The 15966-nt window shown below is 45.0% G+C and overlaps 9 protein-coding genes across 9 annotated transcripts; 4 read left to right on the forward strand and 5 right to left on the reverse strand.

The window, feature by feature from the left end:
* Nucleotides 1-443: 443 nt before the first annotated feature.
* KL911_001539 (uncharacterized protein) lies at nucleotides 444-1877 on the forward strand (the record flags this gene model as incomplete). Its single annotated transcript, XM_043196508.1, has 1 exon — nucleotides 444-1877. One exon carries the CDS (start codon nucleotides 444-446, stop codon nucleotides 1875-1877), a length of 1434 nt encoding a protein of 477 aa, XP_043056112.1.
* Nucleotides 1878-1931: 54 nt separating this feature from the next.
* Nucleotides 1932-3872, reverse strand: KL911_001540 (uncharacterized protein; the record flags this gene model as incomplete). The annotated part of the gene is made up of 1 exon (XM_043196510.1): nucleotides 1932-3872. One exon carries the CDS (start codon nucleotides 3870-3872, stop codon nucleotides 1932-1934), a length of 1941 nt encoding a protein of 646 aa, XP_043056113.1.
* Nucleotides 3873-4317: 445 nt separating this feature from the next.
* KL911_001541 (uncharacterized protein) lies at nucleotides 4318-5955 on the reverse strand (the record flags this gene model as incomplete). The annotated part of the gene is made up of 1 exon (XM_043196511.1): nucleotides 4318-5955. The coding sequence occupies one exon, from the start codon at nucleotides 5953-5955 to the stop codon at nucleotides 4318-4320; it is 1638 nt and encodes a 545-aa protein (XP_043056114.1).
* A 938-nt stretch (nucleotides 5956-6893) lies between these two features.
* Nucleotides 6894-8276, forward strand: KL911_001542 (uncharacterized protein; the record flags this gene model as incomplete). The annotated part of the gene is made up of 1 exon (XM_043196512.1): nucleotides 6894-8276. The coding sequence occupies one exon, from the start codon at nucleotides 6894-6896 to the stop codon at nucleotides 8274-8276; it is 1383 nt and encodes a 460-aa protein (XP_043056115.1).
* Nucleotides 8277-8599: 323 nt separating this feature from the next.
* Nucleotides 8600-9319, forward strand: KL911_001543 (uncharacterized protein; the record flags this gene model as incomplete). The annotated part of the gene is made up of 1 exon (XM_043196513.1): nucleotides 8600-9319. One exon carries the CDS (start codon nucleotides 8600-8602, stop codon nucleotides 9317-9319), a length of 720 nt encoding a protein of 239 aa, XP_043056116.1.
* Nucleotides 9320-9620: 301 nt separating this feature from the next.
* On the forward strand, nucleotides 9621-11270 carry KL911_001544 (uncharacterized protein; the record flags this gene model as incomplete). Its single annotated transcript, XM_043196514.1, has 1 exon — nucleotides 9621-11270. The coding sequence occupies one exon, from the start codon at nucleotides 9621-9623 to the stop codon at nucleotides 11268-11270; it is 1650 nt and encodes a 549-aa protein (XP_043056117.1).
* Nucleotides 11271-11282: 12 nt separating this feature from the next.
* Nucleotides 11283-12608, reverse strand: KL911_001545 (uncharacterized protein; the record flags this gene model as incomplete). Its single annotated transcript, XM_043196515.1, has 1 exon — nucleotides 11283-12608. One exon carries the CDS (start codon nucleotides 12606-12608, stop codon nucleotides 11283-11285), a length of 1326 nt encoding a protein of 441 aa, XP_043056118.1.
* Nucleotides 12609-12674: 66 nt separating this feature from the next.
* KL911_001546 (uncharacterized protein) lies at nucleotides 12675-13568 on the reverse strand (the record flags this gene model as incomplete). The annotated part of the gene is made up of 1 exon (XM_043196516.1): nucleotides 12675-13568. The coding sequence occupies one exon, from the start codon at nucleotides 13566-13568 to the stop codon at nucleotides 12675-12677; it is 894 nt and encodes a 297-aa protein (XP_043056119.1).
* A 46-nt stretch (nucleotides 13569-13614) lies between these two features.
* On the reverse strand, nucleotides 13615-14898 carry KL911_001547 (uncharacterized protein; the record flags this gene model as incomplete). The annotated part of the gene is made up of 1 exon (XM_043196517.1): nucleotides 13615-14898. One exon carries the CDS (start codon nucleotides 14896-14898, stop codon nucleotides 13615-13617), a length of 1284 nt encoding a protein of 427 aa, XP_043056120.1.
* Between the last annotated feature and the right edge of the window lie 1068 nt (nucleotides 14899-15966).

The raw sequence follows: 15966 nt of genomic DNA on the forward strand, positions 1-15966 counted from the left end.
TTTGGAAACGGTGCGTGATATTTCATAAAATGTTCCAAGATGAGGAAATGAATTTATATGAATATAAGTCAACTGTGAGCTCATCATTTATATTGGCAATTGGAGAAATCATTAGGTAATGTAACTGGCTTCATTCAAGTGCTCAAAGTGGCCAATAAAAAGCCATTGCCCCAACGCCACCGATCCGATACAGATCGAAGTAGTGTCGCAAACGTAAACAGTAAAATTTTCTTTTTTGAGACATTATCGCTTATCTCTCTTAGCCGAATCCAAATTTTTTGTATCCCAAACGAGTGACTCCTAACTCCTGCTACTAGGTTACGAGTTTATTGCCGTCATCTTCTCTGCTCCCTTACCGGATCACAATGCTTTCTTGCAGTGTGTGCAAAAAGAGAAAAAAGAAATGCGACTTTAACCTGCCAAATTGCAAAAACTGCGAGTCGATGGGAACCATATGTCGGTATTATGACGAGGGACTTGGAACATCGGTATCTAGAAGGTACCTAAAAAATTTGGATGATAAGATAAGGGAGCTGAAACACGAGATCGCTAAATATGAAAACAAGATTCAACGGAAGAATCTGGCACACTCCAGCACAAGCAGTCAACAGGAAACCCATGAGCTGTCCGAAGCTTCCGTAAGCTCAGGGTGCTTTATAGAAGCTAACAGGGATTCCTACTATTTTGGGCCGGGGTCTGTGATCTCAATGGTACATTCGGTGTCAAAGGTATTGAACCTAAATTCGGAAACAAATATTCTCAGCTCTATTGACAATTACACATCATTTCCTCAGATAAAAGTCCCATTTGACTTCTCCATCATCGGCAATGACCAGTCCAGATTGCTCATTGAGAACTATCTCAGTAATATTTATCCTGTTTTCCCCTTGCTTCCAGAGAGCTTCTTTCATTTTGAGGTCATGATTAGGAACTATCCTTCATACGAGCAGCTGTTTGTGCTGCTAATATTTCTCATCTCTGCAGCTCACCTTATGCGAAAACGAGTAGATTTTGCTTACATCAAGATAATGCTTCAACAAAAAGTAGCAGAGCTCATGAAGGAGAAACTGAGAGATTCTGATGGTGACACTCTTCTCGCCCTAGTGTACTACGCTATCTATGAGATGTTGGATCCTGAATCAGGATCGCCGGTATGGAAGACGCTTTCTTTGGCTTGTGGTTTAGCCGAAAAATTGAGGTTCTCGAATACCGGTAACGAAGGTCCAATACCCGGAAGAGTGTGCAAACAAGTTCCTCGGGTTAGATTGTTGAAAGTGCTCTACGAGCTAGAAACGAGTGTCTCTCTATGTCTGGGCAGACCACCCTCAATCTATTTTTCAAGAAATCAAATTGCTCGTCTTGAAATCGATGATGGTAACAACAGGATGATTTTTGTCGAGCTGACAAACAGAATTGATTTATTCAAAGAGATTTATGGAAAAATCTCTGGATGCCCTGTCTGCTGGGCTGAAACACTGATCGAGCAGCAGCTGGAGACTAAATCTAAATCTACTCAATGGCTTACTGCTTGCTCGCTGCTCACTCATAGTTGCTCTCAGTGTGAAAGATCTAGCTTTTACCTGAATGTTCTGCAATCTTGTATTGAGGTCATCAAAAATGCAAGCCATAAATTCCAAAAATTTGCTCCGTTGTGTTTTTGGATAGAAATCTCCAACGTCACGCTATCTCTACTAAGCTTAATGGTCATCGCAAAGCTTCATCATGAGGTACTCAAAGATCCCCCTTTCCAGGGAAAAATCATTGATGCCATCAGTACTGGAAAGCAGCTACTTGTGAGATATTCGACCTTCTGGCCGAGTTCCCAAGCACTCCTTTCGTTCACAGAATTTGCATTGGAAAGCATGAGTGTCTGTTAGATAATTCGATCACAAAATTTGAGGAATACAAGGCAGCTGGATCTGCCACCTGAATCAAACCCAATCCTGTAAGCCAACATACTCTTCTAGGTTTAATAACCCATCAACATTGAAATTGTCAGTCCAGCTTGATTGCTTGCTGATTGAGAGAAGACCTGGCATAGATCCAGAGTCTAAAACACTGCTGGCTTTATTTTCTGAAAATTGCAAACTTGCTTCAGGGGCTAGAACGTCATTCTGGGGAAACAGTAATTGCTCAATTTGGGCTGACACTTCTGCGTCCTTTTGAAGAGCTTTAATATTTGACCTATTTTTGGCAATTGCAAATAATCGTTTGGACGCCTTGAGATATATGTCTGTTAAGGTCTGAATCATCTTCCCACGAGTAATGTCGGGCCAACGTTCACTAAACCGAAGAAGTAAGTCAATACATCCTTTGAACTTAGAATCAAGAAAATCAGGTGTGAAAAAATCCAGTATCCAGTCACCTTGCGTCCAGATAACATCTGCCAGATTCACAGCAGCTTCCTCAATATAGTAGACTCCCATTAGAAGATAGAAAACTTGACCGCTCCTGGAGTCCCTCAAGTATTCATCTATCAGCAAAACAAGGGAATTTACCAGTTTCACATATGACGGACGTGGTGGGTTTGTGATTCGAGGGGAACGTCTACGTAGACGAGTTTGAAGAGAGGCTTTGCAAATAAGCCTGAACCTTAGTTGATTGAGTTTGGCAAACTCTTCTGCTTTCAAATACCATTTTTCGACTTTGCTTTCCATTTCATCTAGCCACTCTTCGGTATCAATATTAAGCTCCTTATTGAGCCAAAGGACTTCATGAACTTCCGTCTCATAAAGTCTGAACTGATAAAAGTGAAGAGCGGCAGCTTTTGTTTGAGGACCAGAGAGATCAATTCCCTTTTCTGTGATGAAAGAATCGTCCACTGTAGCCGGTTTCTCTACTGAAATGAGATTGTCTGGGATTGGAAACGCAATTCGCAGGACTGAGCTCAAATGCCGAGCCATAGACGTAGTGACTAGAAAGAGCCTACGTCGGATATCTATGTCTCTCATGGTACTTGTTTCCATTTGCACCTCCCTATGCAAGCCAAGGTCAAGACAGAGTCTAAGGCATTCTCTAACAGTGTACCAAATATCAGCTGCGTATGGGTTTGCAAAAGCATAATGAGCAATCAGTAAGGTTATTTGGAGCTTTTTTAATTTGCTCTCCCAGACTGTATGCGTGAGCTGAATGATGGCTTGGGAAAAGAGAACGCTTGAGGACGATAAGCTTTTCTTTTCCCCTTTGTGCGTCAGAGTAGCCGCCGAAATTGCTAGAGCAATTGAAATTGCTGCGTAATCGTACGAATTGGCTGAGCCTCGGGACTCGAAGACCCTTGACTCTATTTGTTTGAGTTCCAATCTGGATAAGATAGGGTATTGTGGCTGATGATAGTTGGTATAGTTATGCATCAAGATCTGTACGACATCGGCGGGAATACTATAAAGATCCACCGGCGGATGTTCCTCGACAAATCGTTTCATGTTCCCTCTTTCCGAATTATCCAACATCGAGTCGAAGGGAGCCGGTAAACTGCTTGAACGGAAGTAAAGAAACGGAAAGTTGACAACTCCTCTGTCGCATTCAGACTGCTCAAAGGCGTCAATGAACGGTGCTGCTACGTATTTGGAAAATGTCAGAGCCTGTTCTTCAGACCTGTCCAAAATCTGGTTCACAGATAACTCTGCCAGTTTGATTTCCAGCTCTGCAACCCTGTTTTCAAGATACAATGCCAGACTTCGTGGAACAGGCTTGTTCAGTCCTTTAATCCAAGCAAAGCATACATGACCCTCTTTTTCACAGTTGTGGCAAGTCGGAAACTCGTATCGACATTTTAGTCTCTTGGTCTTGCATCTGAAGCATCTAGTGGAGCTCCTAGCGTGACCATCGTCAAAGACTTTGCGTAGCTCTGCCGCGTCAGCAATTTCATCCATGTGTTGTCTCCTTATATGTTTCGTAGTACACTCTTGAAAAGCTGGGGACGATTATAAATCATGCAGATATTTATACCTTGTTTTTCAAATTTACTTTTGGATACAGATTAGATAACACAATTATTTATCAGATTTTTTTTTATTTCGACTGCGAGGGGATCCACTAGGAATCCAGAACTACTCGAGTCGTTTTACACAAACGGCCTCTAGGATTGGTATCCCAGACTTTCTAAATCTCTGGCAAACATCTGGCTATGCTTGGGAGTACATTTACAGGAGCGAATATCATCTAAAAACAAAGTGGAAATGGACCCCGCGCTTCAATCATCAAGAGCACTGGAATTGTTTGGGAAATACTCCTGTAGCGGTAACACACAAGGCTTAAGTTTTGGCCATCCTAAGACTCTCTCATGTAGTGTCTGCTCCAAATAATGATCATATATCCCTATAAATCATTATCATACTTTTCAGCAACCTCATCGTTTTCATATGAATACGACAATAGCTCAGCACAAGCCTCTTTGGATTTCTGGAAACATCTCTCCATTGTACCGAGATCTCTTGGTCTCAGATATATACCAAAATCTTTAGGCCAGTATGTTTGTGCTGATCTGTCCGCTGCATACCCGATATAGTCATTCACTGGCGAACGCGACGCATCTTTTTCAATTTCAAAAAGCATGCAGCTTCGTGTCAAAATGACATAGAGTATTCTAATTGAAAGATTGACTGCCGTACATGCCCTTGATCCCGCACCAAATGTGAAATGGTATGGAGAATGGTTCACATCCGATTCATAGAGGAATCTTTCAGGAACGAAATCATCTACCGTCTCTCCAAAATGGTCTCTATCGTGATTCGCAGCTTGTGCATTCAAGATCACTGTTGTACCCTCAGGAATGAGAGCCCCGTTCCATTCAAAAGACTTTGCAGTTTTTCTAGCTGGAATCAAAGGGATGACGGCGTACATTCTCAGAAGCTCGCGGATGAAGGACACTGCAAACTCACTCTTTTGTTCAAGTACCACATGCTGCCATGCCACCTCTACGGAGCCATAGTGCTCAATGCAATCAGCGTAGATTCTTTCTTGCCACTTCTTTCCTTTTTCGGTGGCGAGTTGAGCAAATATCAGAGCTCCTGTTGAACCAAGAGTCTCGAAGCCACCAGAGACCAAGCCGACACATATGCATTTGATATCATCCAGATTTAATCTCCCTTCCCCGTCAGACTTAGCAAAGTCTCCAACAATACTCACACGATCGTCTCGATGATTGAGTGCCTGCTGAGTAAGCTTTTGAAGCCACTCGTCTCTAATCCTACTGCACTCAACCGCAAGTTTGCTTCTGGGATTTTCGGGCAAAAGTCTTATAATCGGAACATAATCTTGCAAGTTCTTGTTTGTAGACCGGAAAGAGGATATAGTCTTCACAATTTCTAGGATCTCCTTTAGGAGTTTGGTTCTTATATTGTCAAATCTTGTGGCATAGCAGAGCATAGTGGTGAAGTTGAGAGCAAGTCTTTGAGTATAAGTGTAAGGATAAGCCGACCTTCCATTCGACGTATCTTGATAGAGATCGCGCAATAATGAATATGATTCCACATCATATAAGCTTGCCCTTTCTTGAATCGCAGGTGTAGTCATATATCTTTGCACATTAAGTCGTCTCTTCTTGCATGTATCATTCCAAGGTGAGGTTCCTATTGTCAGTCCTTGTGATGTCGAAACCAACCTGTGAAAGGTGTAGAACAGAGGTCTGTCTATAAGACATGTTTGATTTTTTACAAACCAGTCCATTGCTGCTGAGTATGAGTTGATGAAAATAATTCTTTGGTTTCCGAATAGACACTGAAACACAGGCATTCCATATTTGAGAGAGAGTTCTTGTAGGTTTGTGGGATGGTCATTCCCTAGCTGCTTCAGATTTCCAAGAAGTAGGCTTGGGTTGGGAAGATATGGAAGCCCTTGTATAAATCGTGTTGTTGGCTTGACGGTATATACGTAAAACCACAGCAACAAAGCACCCAGAGCTATTACTGAGCTCAACAGCAACGCATTGTCACATAGACCAGCAAGATGTGACATGACAAGAATATTCTGATGGTGCAAAGCTTTATCTTGAACCAGATCTAAAGGTGTAGCTTTATCTGCTCGCGAAATTACTCGAAGCCTTTTGGAAAATGCTCACTATCTTCTGCGATGGATATATGTAAGGTTCATCAAATTGGCTTCTGACCGAAACAAAACATGCTTCTGACGCAAACAGTTCATTAAAGCTCAATATCAAGCCGATACAGATTGTTTGCCAAACTGGGTATTTCGCTTCGCAGATGCTAAGAAAACACTTTATTGTTCAGATCGCGATGCGAGACTTAAAGTAGTCGCAAAAGAGATATACAGTTTATCAGAGCTTATTACATATGAAATAACTGACAACCATCTAGCTGGAAATGAGCTTAAGCTTCCGTTACTAGATAGCTACTGCTGGGTTTCAAGATACTTGAGTAATGGGAGTTGTGGTGGAGAATTATTGAACGGTTGTTCGTTCAGCTTTACATGGATTTATTTTCCCGATAAGAAAGTACTTTTTGTTCGGAAAAGCCGCTGAATCAGATTTCTATAGGAAAGATCTGACTTCAGGATGAGGTAAAGAGTTTAGAGGTCAATAGCTCCCTCCATAGTAAACGAAAAAGTCTAGTCCAATACTCGATGGACAAGATAAAGTTTGGGATGCATACCAGAAGTACGGTTTTGTTTCGTTTTGATCTTCACCTCACCTCTAAATATATACCCTGTACAGCGTATTAATAGTAACAAATAGCTTTCCGCTTACAGTTTATTCAAGAAAAAGCAAGCGACCGATCGTTACCCGCATTATTTTCAATGTCTTCGCTTTCGGTGCGGCCCAGTACTTATTCGTGTCAGGGAAAATGTATCTTTCAAAAAACTTTACTGCGTGCATTGAACCTTGATTATACAAAGATTTCTGCTTTATGTTCTTTCTATAAACATTACCTACGATAATGTTCACTTCAAAACCTTTCCCGGTTTCAAATCCAACAGCTTCATTTTGGCATTCAGAGAACGATGAATTTATTCACACTCGCACAACCGATGAGCTCCCTACAGAAACAGATGTGCTTATTGTTGGTGCAGGGTACGCTGGGGCTGCATCCGCATACTGGCTTTACAAACAGTGTCAAACTCATCCTTTAGATGTTTTAATGCTAGAAGCTAGAACAGTATGTTCAGGAGCAACAGGAAGAAATGGAGGACATCTGAAACCTGACTACTACCGCGAATATCTGAAGTTCGAGAGACTTTATGGACAAAAAGGTGCTGCAGAGATTGGTAACTTTGAGCACAAGCATATATCCGCAGTTAAGAACGTGGTTGAGGATCTCCAAATTGATTGTGATCTGGTTATCACAAGAGCATGCAATGTCCATCTTACTGAGGGTGCAGTGGATGGATGTATCAAAGCAGTGGAGGCTCTGAGAAAGAATCCGTATTCCAATGTATTGGACGACATTCAAGTTCTTGAAGGGGACAATGCAAGAGTGGTTTCTCAGTTTCCGAAGTCACCACTTGCACTAACTTTCACTGCGGGACATTTATGGCCATACAAGTTTGTGAAAGGCTTGCTTAAATTTTGCTTAGATAAGGGGCTCAACTTGCAAACAAATACATGTGTTGAAAACATAGAGACTCTTGAAGATGGTTCTTATTTGATAAAAACGAAAAGAGGCAATGTTAAGGCAAACAAAGTTATCCTGGCAACAAATGCTTACACATCAGCTATAGCTCCTGAATTTGACGACAAGATTGTTCCTGTTAAGGGAACATGTTCTCATATCAAATTCACTGCAGACAACGAGTATACTCCATATTTGAACAATACCTATGGTATATGCCGAGACTTCTCTGAGCACGAATACTTGATCAATAGGGCCGATGGTTCTATCATTGTTGGTGGAGCTAAACCATTCTATCTTAAAGACAAGGATTCTTGGTATAAGAATGTCGATGATGCCAGTCTTTTCAACGCAGATATAAGAGGATGGTACGAGACTTTTATGCAGGAAAATTTTAGCAGTTGGAAGGGAACTAAGACGGAAGTGGACTATTTATGGACAGGAATTTTAGGTTACTCTGTTGATGCTCTTCCGTGGGTTGGAGAAATCCCACATCAGAAGAATAAGTACATTCTGGCAGGCTTCCATGGACACGGTATGCCACGGGTATTTTTGTCAGCTAAAGCCATATCGGAAATGATCTTAGGCGGAGTGGGAGTCGAGAGTACAGGCTTGCCCCAATCGTTTATGCTGACCGAAGATCGTTTGAAAAAGGCTAGAAACAATATCCTCCAGGAGACAGGATATTACAAGTATCAGACTAAGCTCTAATATATGTGTGGAAATCTATTTCTTACATCACAATACCCGTGTAACTAATTACTTATCAAAGTGCGATCTGCCCGCTCGAAAAAATCGATTTCCTAATTTAGAAGCTCTTATCGACCGAAAGCCGATAAGCCTCTTGAAAATTTCGGGAACGCTGAACCAAGTGTAATCGACAACTTCTCCGCTATTTTCTCTCAATTCGGCGGTATTGATACTAATACGGTTTAGTTTCACCGAACGCCCGTCATCCTCAGAACGGAGCTCAAAAGTTTTAGGTTCCAAAAAAAGTCTTGAGTTGAATTCTTTCATTGATATCGAGAATCACCATGCCAGACGTTGTTTTCGATATAATAGGTACCTGTATTGGGTACGACGTGATGCTAAATGCCATTGAACGCAGACTGGGTAAGAAACTTCTTCAGTATAATATCAACACAGATCTTCTTTTTGATGCTTGGGGTACGGCCTGTGAAAGAGACTTTTCTTACCTCTCTCAAATTGGAGAATATCAGCCTACAAAGAAAATCCTCAAGGCTACATTTTTCAGAACTCTGCATCATGCTGGTGTTCCTGATCCGAAGAAGTTTGCTACAGAGGAAGATTTAGAGTACCTCTGCGCTGAATGGCTAAAGCTCAAGGCTCGACCAGAGTTGCCAGCAATGTGGAAACTTTTGAGAGACAATGGTTTCACTATATGGTGTCTAACAGATGGAGATAAGGAAAGAGTCAAGGGATACTTCGAGAATTCCTCAATAGAAATGCCAGAGGAAAATATCGTCTCATGCGACAGCTTGAAGATTGGAAAACCAGCACCAGAGGTCTACAAGTACATGCTTGAAAAAATTCCAGGAAAAGGAAAGGACGCGTGGTTTGCTGCAGCGCATATGTGGGACTGTTGTGCCGCTAAAAAGGCTGGGTTCCATACGGCTTGGACTGACGTGTACGAAAAATATCCTTGTGAGGAGATCTTTGGTAAGGCTGACATTATCGCAGGTGGCCTTATAGACATGGCCGAGAAGATCGTGCAAAAATACCAAAACCTCTAGGGATGGGTGTAGACAATATACTTACACATCTTTTCAGTTCCACTGGCCTGTCATAGCCATAAAGTAGTGCCCTAACTATAGAAGGTTCCTTATCAGTGAGTATGTAAAAGATTTGCGCACTCTCTTCCCCAGATTTGCGCTGCAAAATCACGGATCACGCGAATCTACCTCTGGAAAACTGCAAAGAAACAAATATCCGATGCGATCTTATTTTTTATCGCGAAAAAACCTGCATTATCGAAACTTGATACGAAGAAAAAACATATAAATTTCCAACTTCGATGACTCAGTGGATAATATAATGTCTGAATCTAAGGTAAATTCATCAGCAGTGGTTGACGAGGTTACCAGTGTGGAGGATTTTGAGCCTCTGGTTCAAACAATCAGAAAGCTAGAAGAGTCTGTGGACAATTCTGGTTACAAGAGACAGATTACAGGTCGTCAAGTCCTCATGATCACTTTTGGTGCTGGTATCGGTACTGGTTTCTGGGTCGGTATGGGCTCAGCTCTGAGACAAGGTGGTCCTTTTGGTATTGTTTTTGCTTATACGATCAACGCATACATTGTTTATGTTATGTTCATTCAAACGGGAGAAATGACAGCTTATCAGCCTATCCACGGTGGCTTCATCAATCAAATTGACATGTATCTGGACAAAGCAATCTGCTTTGCCCAAGGAATTAACTTTGCTTTTAACTGGATGATTGTTCTGGCAGCAGAGCTTACTGCTGGTATCAGCATTCTTCGCTACTGGGATACGAATGGTAGAGTGACAACTGCGGAATACATTTGTATGTTTGCTGCAGTCTACATTGCTGGAAATGTTTGGCCAATCAGAGCTTACGGATACATTGAGTACGTCCAATCATTCATCAAGATCATAGCCATGGCAGGTATCACCCTCTTTATGTTTATCGGAACCTGTGGAGGATTACCAAATACTGGACCAATTGGGTATAAATTTTGGAAGAACCCTGGCTGGATAAGAAATGGAATTCAAGGAGTAGTGCTGGCCTTTTCGCAGTCTGGATTTGCTTTTGGTGGAGGTGAACACATCGCCATCGTTGCAGGCGAGGTGAAAAATCCAAGAACGTTTATTCCCAGATGCACCAAGCCGATATTTTGGAGGCTTTGTGTATTTTTTGTCGGCAACGCCTGGCTTATCACAATGAATGTGCCATACAATGATGAAACTCTCAACAATGCTAGTGGTTCCCTTGCTTCTCCATACATCATTGCCATGAAAAGAGGTGGAGTGAAAGTCCTTCCTGATATTTTGAATGCACTCATTCTATTGTCTGTCATTTCTTGTGGAAATTCCTCCGTGTACATTGGCTCTAGATCCCTTGTTGCTTGTGCAGACTTAAAGGTCATCCACCCGGTGTTTGGCAAAAAAGACTCCAAGGGTAGGCCCGTTCTGTCTCTTGTGGTTGTGTTTGTGATTGGTCTTGCCTTGGCATTCTTGAACTGTTCAAAAACCGGACAGCAGGTGTACAACTGGTTCAACTCGCTGTGTGCCCTAAATGGATACTTCACCTGGCTGTCCATTTATTGGTCACATTATCGCTTCAGAGCTGGTCTCAAAGCACAGGGCATCGACTATAAGACGCTCCCACTTTACGACAAATTCTTCCCATGGACCACGTACAGCGCCACATTCATCATCATCGTCCTATTTATAGGACAGTTTTACATTGGGTTGTATCCTCTTGGAGGAAGCTCGATGTCGGCTTCTGCTAGAGCAGAGAACTTTTTCCTGACATACCTCTGTGTTCCTCTTTTCGGAGTCTGCTGGCTATATTACAAGCTCAGATACAAAACCACACTGGTGAAACCAGAAGACATGAATTTTAGCTACGCCAAAAAGTGGGACGAAATCGAAGAGCTGCGAGCTACCGAGAAAAAGAAGACATCCAAAATTGGTGTTTTTGTCGAAAATTACTTGGCGTGATAGGTATATGAGTTAATTAAATGTTTGCTTTCCATCTTTCTTGTACACACGGCCATCTTTCATCACAAAGGACACATGCCGGAGGGCTGTGACGTCCTCCCGGGGGTCCTTTTCAAGAGCCACCATGTCGGCGGCAGTGCCCTCTGCCAGCCAGCCAAATTTTCTCCCGCACAGATCGCCACCACAAGCCAACCAGCCGTGATACGTCAGTGACCTCAAAGTGTCTTCGAGCGGGATGCCTGCTTCTAAAAAAAGCTCTGCCTCTCGCACGTTTTCTCCGTGGTTGAAGGTTCCTGTGTCGCCACCGCACGCCTGAATCAAGCCCATTTTCCAGGCCTGATGTGTCTTGGCAAGTAGACCTGCAAAGCGTGGTCCATACAGCCGTTCTGCAATGGTCAGAGTCGGCACTAAGATGCACCCGTTTGCCTTGAGCACTTCAAGAGTGTCTGTGTCGCACCAGAACCCGTGCTCAATCGTGTCTGCACCGGCCCTAGCAGCCATCTTCGCTGCTCTGTTAGTTGCACAGTGCGCTGCCACTGGACAATTAGCGTTTCGTGCCTCTTCGCAAATAACGTTCATCTCCTTCTGCGTGTAGAGGACTACATCCGGGTTGGGATTCTCCGGTGGAAACAACACTGACGACACGTATGGGTGCGGCACGGCCGGCGGATAACGCATGATACGCTTGCGGTAGTCCGCAAAGAATTTGATCACGTCACAGCCAAGCCCAATACGCCGTCTCACGGCTTTTCTAATTTCATCCTCGCCATCGCACTCTTCACTGGTCACTGGCAGCCGTGTACCGCCAATTGTGTTCTCTGTATGCGTCTTGACGCCGGCAACCGACGCCAGGACCTTTGTCGCGACAAACAGCCGTGGACCGACGGCAATGCCTCTATTGACGGCGTCTCTAAAATTTGCGTCCGCCTCCTGCATTCCCTCCGATCCTAGGTCTCTGTAAGTGGTATACCCGGCCATGAGCGCTGTTCTGCAGTGGTTGGTGGCCCGAATAACCCTCTCCACAAAGCTCTCGTCCCGCTTCTGCTTAGCGTTGTCGGCTTCGTCGTACGAGTGAAGAAAAATATGAGTGTGTGCGTCCACGAACCCAGGCATGACGATCTTGCCTCTGAGGTCAATGTCGGAAGCGGAAACTTGCAGATTATTCTCTGCGCGTAGAACTTGAGTTATCAAACCAGTAGTTGCGTCCACTTTGAACGAGACATCGGTCAGAAACTGGCAGGTGAGGGAGTCAAACACCGTAGATGTGTGAACATAGAAAGGATGACTAGGTAGATTACTTGCCGATCTTGGCGGCTCTGTGCAGCAGGTACAGGACATGCCGGCAATGATTTATGTCGATATATTTATAGTGTCCCATTTGCGACATTCGAAGCAGATTTTTCGCTAAACGATTTCTTCAAAGGTGTGCCACGGAGCAGTGACATACCGTTTTGGCGACGCCTTGCCTATTCTGGAAATCTCGTCTACGTCCGCTGATGACAACTGCTGAATCTCCAAGTTCTGGTCCAGTCGTTCTGGTGACGACGAGCGCGGGATGACTGGCCATCCCTTTGCTACGCCCCAGCTCAGAAGACACTGTGCAACCGTCACGTTATTTTTTTCTGCAATGGTCTTGAGACCGGGGTCGTGGAGCAGTGCAGACCCTGTTGAGCCCAAAGGACTGTAGGCGACGAGTTGAATTCCTTTCTGTAGACAGTACCTATGCAGGTTTTCCTGGTTGCACGAAGGGTGTAGCTCGACCTGGTTGACTAGCGGCAGCACGCCTGTCATGCTGATAGCTTCGAGCTCCTTGATACCAAAGTTGGCAACTCCCAACCGCTTGACCTCAGGGCGTCGTTTTTGAATCTCAATCATCGTTTCCCATGTTTTCACGTAGTTCCACTCTTTTTCGTAGTCCACAGTGCCATCGGGCAACGTGGGGCATTTTGGGTGGTTACCATGATGGTTTAACGGCGAGGGCCAGTGCATCAGCCAGAGGTCCAGGGTGTCTGTCTTTAGCGCAGCAAGCGTTCTGTCTAGACACTCCTCAGCAGCAGAATGCCAAGTGTTTGCAAGCTTGTCCACGATGAACAGGTCCTCGCGTGCCACGCCGGATTGCTCGATCGCTTTCGCGACCAAAGCCTGATTACCATACGAGAACGCACAGTCTAACATGCGGTAGCCACTTTTGAGTGCGTGGACCATAGCCTCCTGGCCTCTATCCCCCTCCAGCTGCCAAGTACCAAGCCCCACAGCGGGGATCTCGCTGCCGTCTGCCAAAGTAAATTTTGCGGGCATGAAAAGTAGCTGAAAAAAACTAATCGATTAAATTTGAGATTCACATTTATAGAATAGGATCGTCTAGAGATTCTAAGTCACGCACACATTGAGCAAAAATCTTGACACCCTCGGCAAGAAGATTTTCCTCGATTGTTGGCGGCGGGCAGATCCGGACTCGAGTGCCGCCCGAGGCACTGCTAACCATCAGCCCTCTCTTGGCACACAGACGCCGCAGCCGTATACTGTTGAACCGCGAAGTCACGTATTCTGGGTTCAAGATCGCAGCGCACAGCATCCCTGCACCGGAGAAACCAGATATTTGAGCCAGATTCTCGGCTTTCAGCAGTTCTCGGAGCAGCTTTCCTTTTTTTTTGGACTGCTCAGCAATCCGTTCCTCCACTAATACTTCCAATGCTGCAACTGCTGCTGCCGTGGCAGGTGGGTTTGCGGCCATCGTGGACCCAATGTCACCACCCTCGATGACGTCCATCACGTCGTTATTGCCGCACACAGCAGATAGCGGCGCCACGCCGCCGGCCAAAGCCTTGCCAAGACACACCAGGTCCGGTTTCACCCCAGAGCGCCAGCTGTGTAATAGTTCTCCTGTTCTGCCAAGTCCTGTCTGCACCTCGTCTGCAATGAAAAGCACACTGTACTGCTTGCAAAGATCGTAGGCCTGTTTTAGGTATCCTTCTGGCGGATCAACAATTCCGGCAGAACCCTGGATTGGTTCCACCATGAACGCTGCAATCGTCTCATGATCTTTTTCCAGTGCATTCTTGAGACTCTGTATGTCTCCATATTCGACCAGTACGCCAGATGGCGAGACAGGACCCACGAGAGGGACGTAGGGACCGAATACGTCTTCCGGAGCAGACGACATTGAGTGTGTCGATATAGTGATGCCATGGTAGCACGCCGACGCTGTCAGCACGACGGCTTTGCCACTAGGAATCCCCTTGACCTTGTAGCCCCACTTACGGGCAATTTTTGTTGCTGTATCAGTGCTGTCGGCTCCGGTACACATGCACACGATACTATCGTATCCTAAGATTTCTTTGATCTTGGAAGCGAGCCTTGCGTAGCTTGGGTTGACAAATGCCGTGTTAGCCATCGGGCAATCACGAGTTGCTGTGCACGCGGCTTCCACGATCTTAGGATGGGCATGGCCCATGTTGGCGACGGCAAAGAACGAGAGAAAGTCAATGTATCTGTTTCCTTCCACATCCCATAAGGTAGCATTGTGGGCCTTGGTCAGAGCTATTGGAAGAGGCTGGAATCCGCCTTTGCAGCGTTCGTACTCTTCCAATATCGCACGGGTCTTTTCTGTGAAACGAACTTCGGCCATGAAATTTGGAAAATTTCATTTCGTCTCTTATTCTTTTCTTTGTGTTTGCGACAATGTCGGGAAATCTACCGGATAACTGTTGACGCGACTCTAACGCAGGCAGGAATTTCCGACAGGATACTACTAGAGGAACAGAATAGTTCATGGCAGACCACGGTATGATCTACCGAGCCGTAAAAATCAGGCTACGTGAGAAACTTATATCAGAGATCATCTGTCTGGCTTACGAGGCCCCTAATAAAAAAAAAATTGGGGATGAACTAAACCGGGACGAATCTCGCGATAACTACGAAAATCTTTATCGCAAAAAAAAAAGATACCCGTATACAAAATAGCCTTATCGAGAAAGAGGCGATAAATGATTTTTCACCAATTATGTAGAAGACCGGGTAACAGCGTGGCTGCCGTTGCACGAAGCAAAAAGTAAAACTACGACTGAACTCGGCCACTCTCCCAAAGGACATGGGGCCTGCCACCTTTATCAGACCGGGTCGGTACCCTCTTGCAAACAATGTAACCTCCACACAGACTGCCTGCCTGACGCGAATGTGGCCAGAGCGGCAGCGAAGAGCGAAGAAAGAGCGAAACGGAGGCAATGATGCCGGCAGGAGGGCAGACGACGTGCTGACAGAGGAACAGCAGCAGCACCACATGGTCAGGATGCGATCACACCAGGTGGGGTGAGCACGTAGAGTATGCAGAGTAAAACTAAAACGCCGGGAAAACTAATACCAAAACACAGGGTAGACATGTGTGGTGGACGCAGGGCGACGGAAGCAGAATGCGGACCACAGCTGGGCGGCCGGTGTGGAAGCCGGTGCACACAGCGGAGCCAACGGAAGTAGGTACTAGCACAAAGCACAAAGCACAACAAGTAGCAAGACGCTTTTGCGACAGAAACGATGTGGTAGCAAAAGAGGAAGCAGGAAGGCCGGCCGGGCGGGGCAGCGGGGGGCATCTCCACAGCAGAGCGTTTCTACCTGATCATTTGCCCAGAGGTAGGCGAGCAACTACGATGGAGTGGAGATGTAGATTTCATACAGAACGAAGCTGCCAAGATGTGGCCTC

Source organism: Ogataea haglerorum (genome assembly GCF_019207285.1).
Source record: "Ogataea haglerorum isolate 81-453-3 chromosome Unknown 81-453-3_NODE_3_length_672639_cov_96.912891, whole genome shotgun sequence".
Taxonomy (NCBI): Eukaryota; Fungi; Ascomycota; class Pichiomycetes; order Pichiales; family Pichiaceae; genus Ogataea; species Ogataea haglerorum.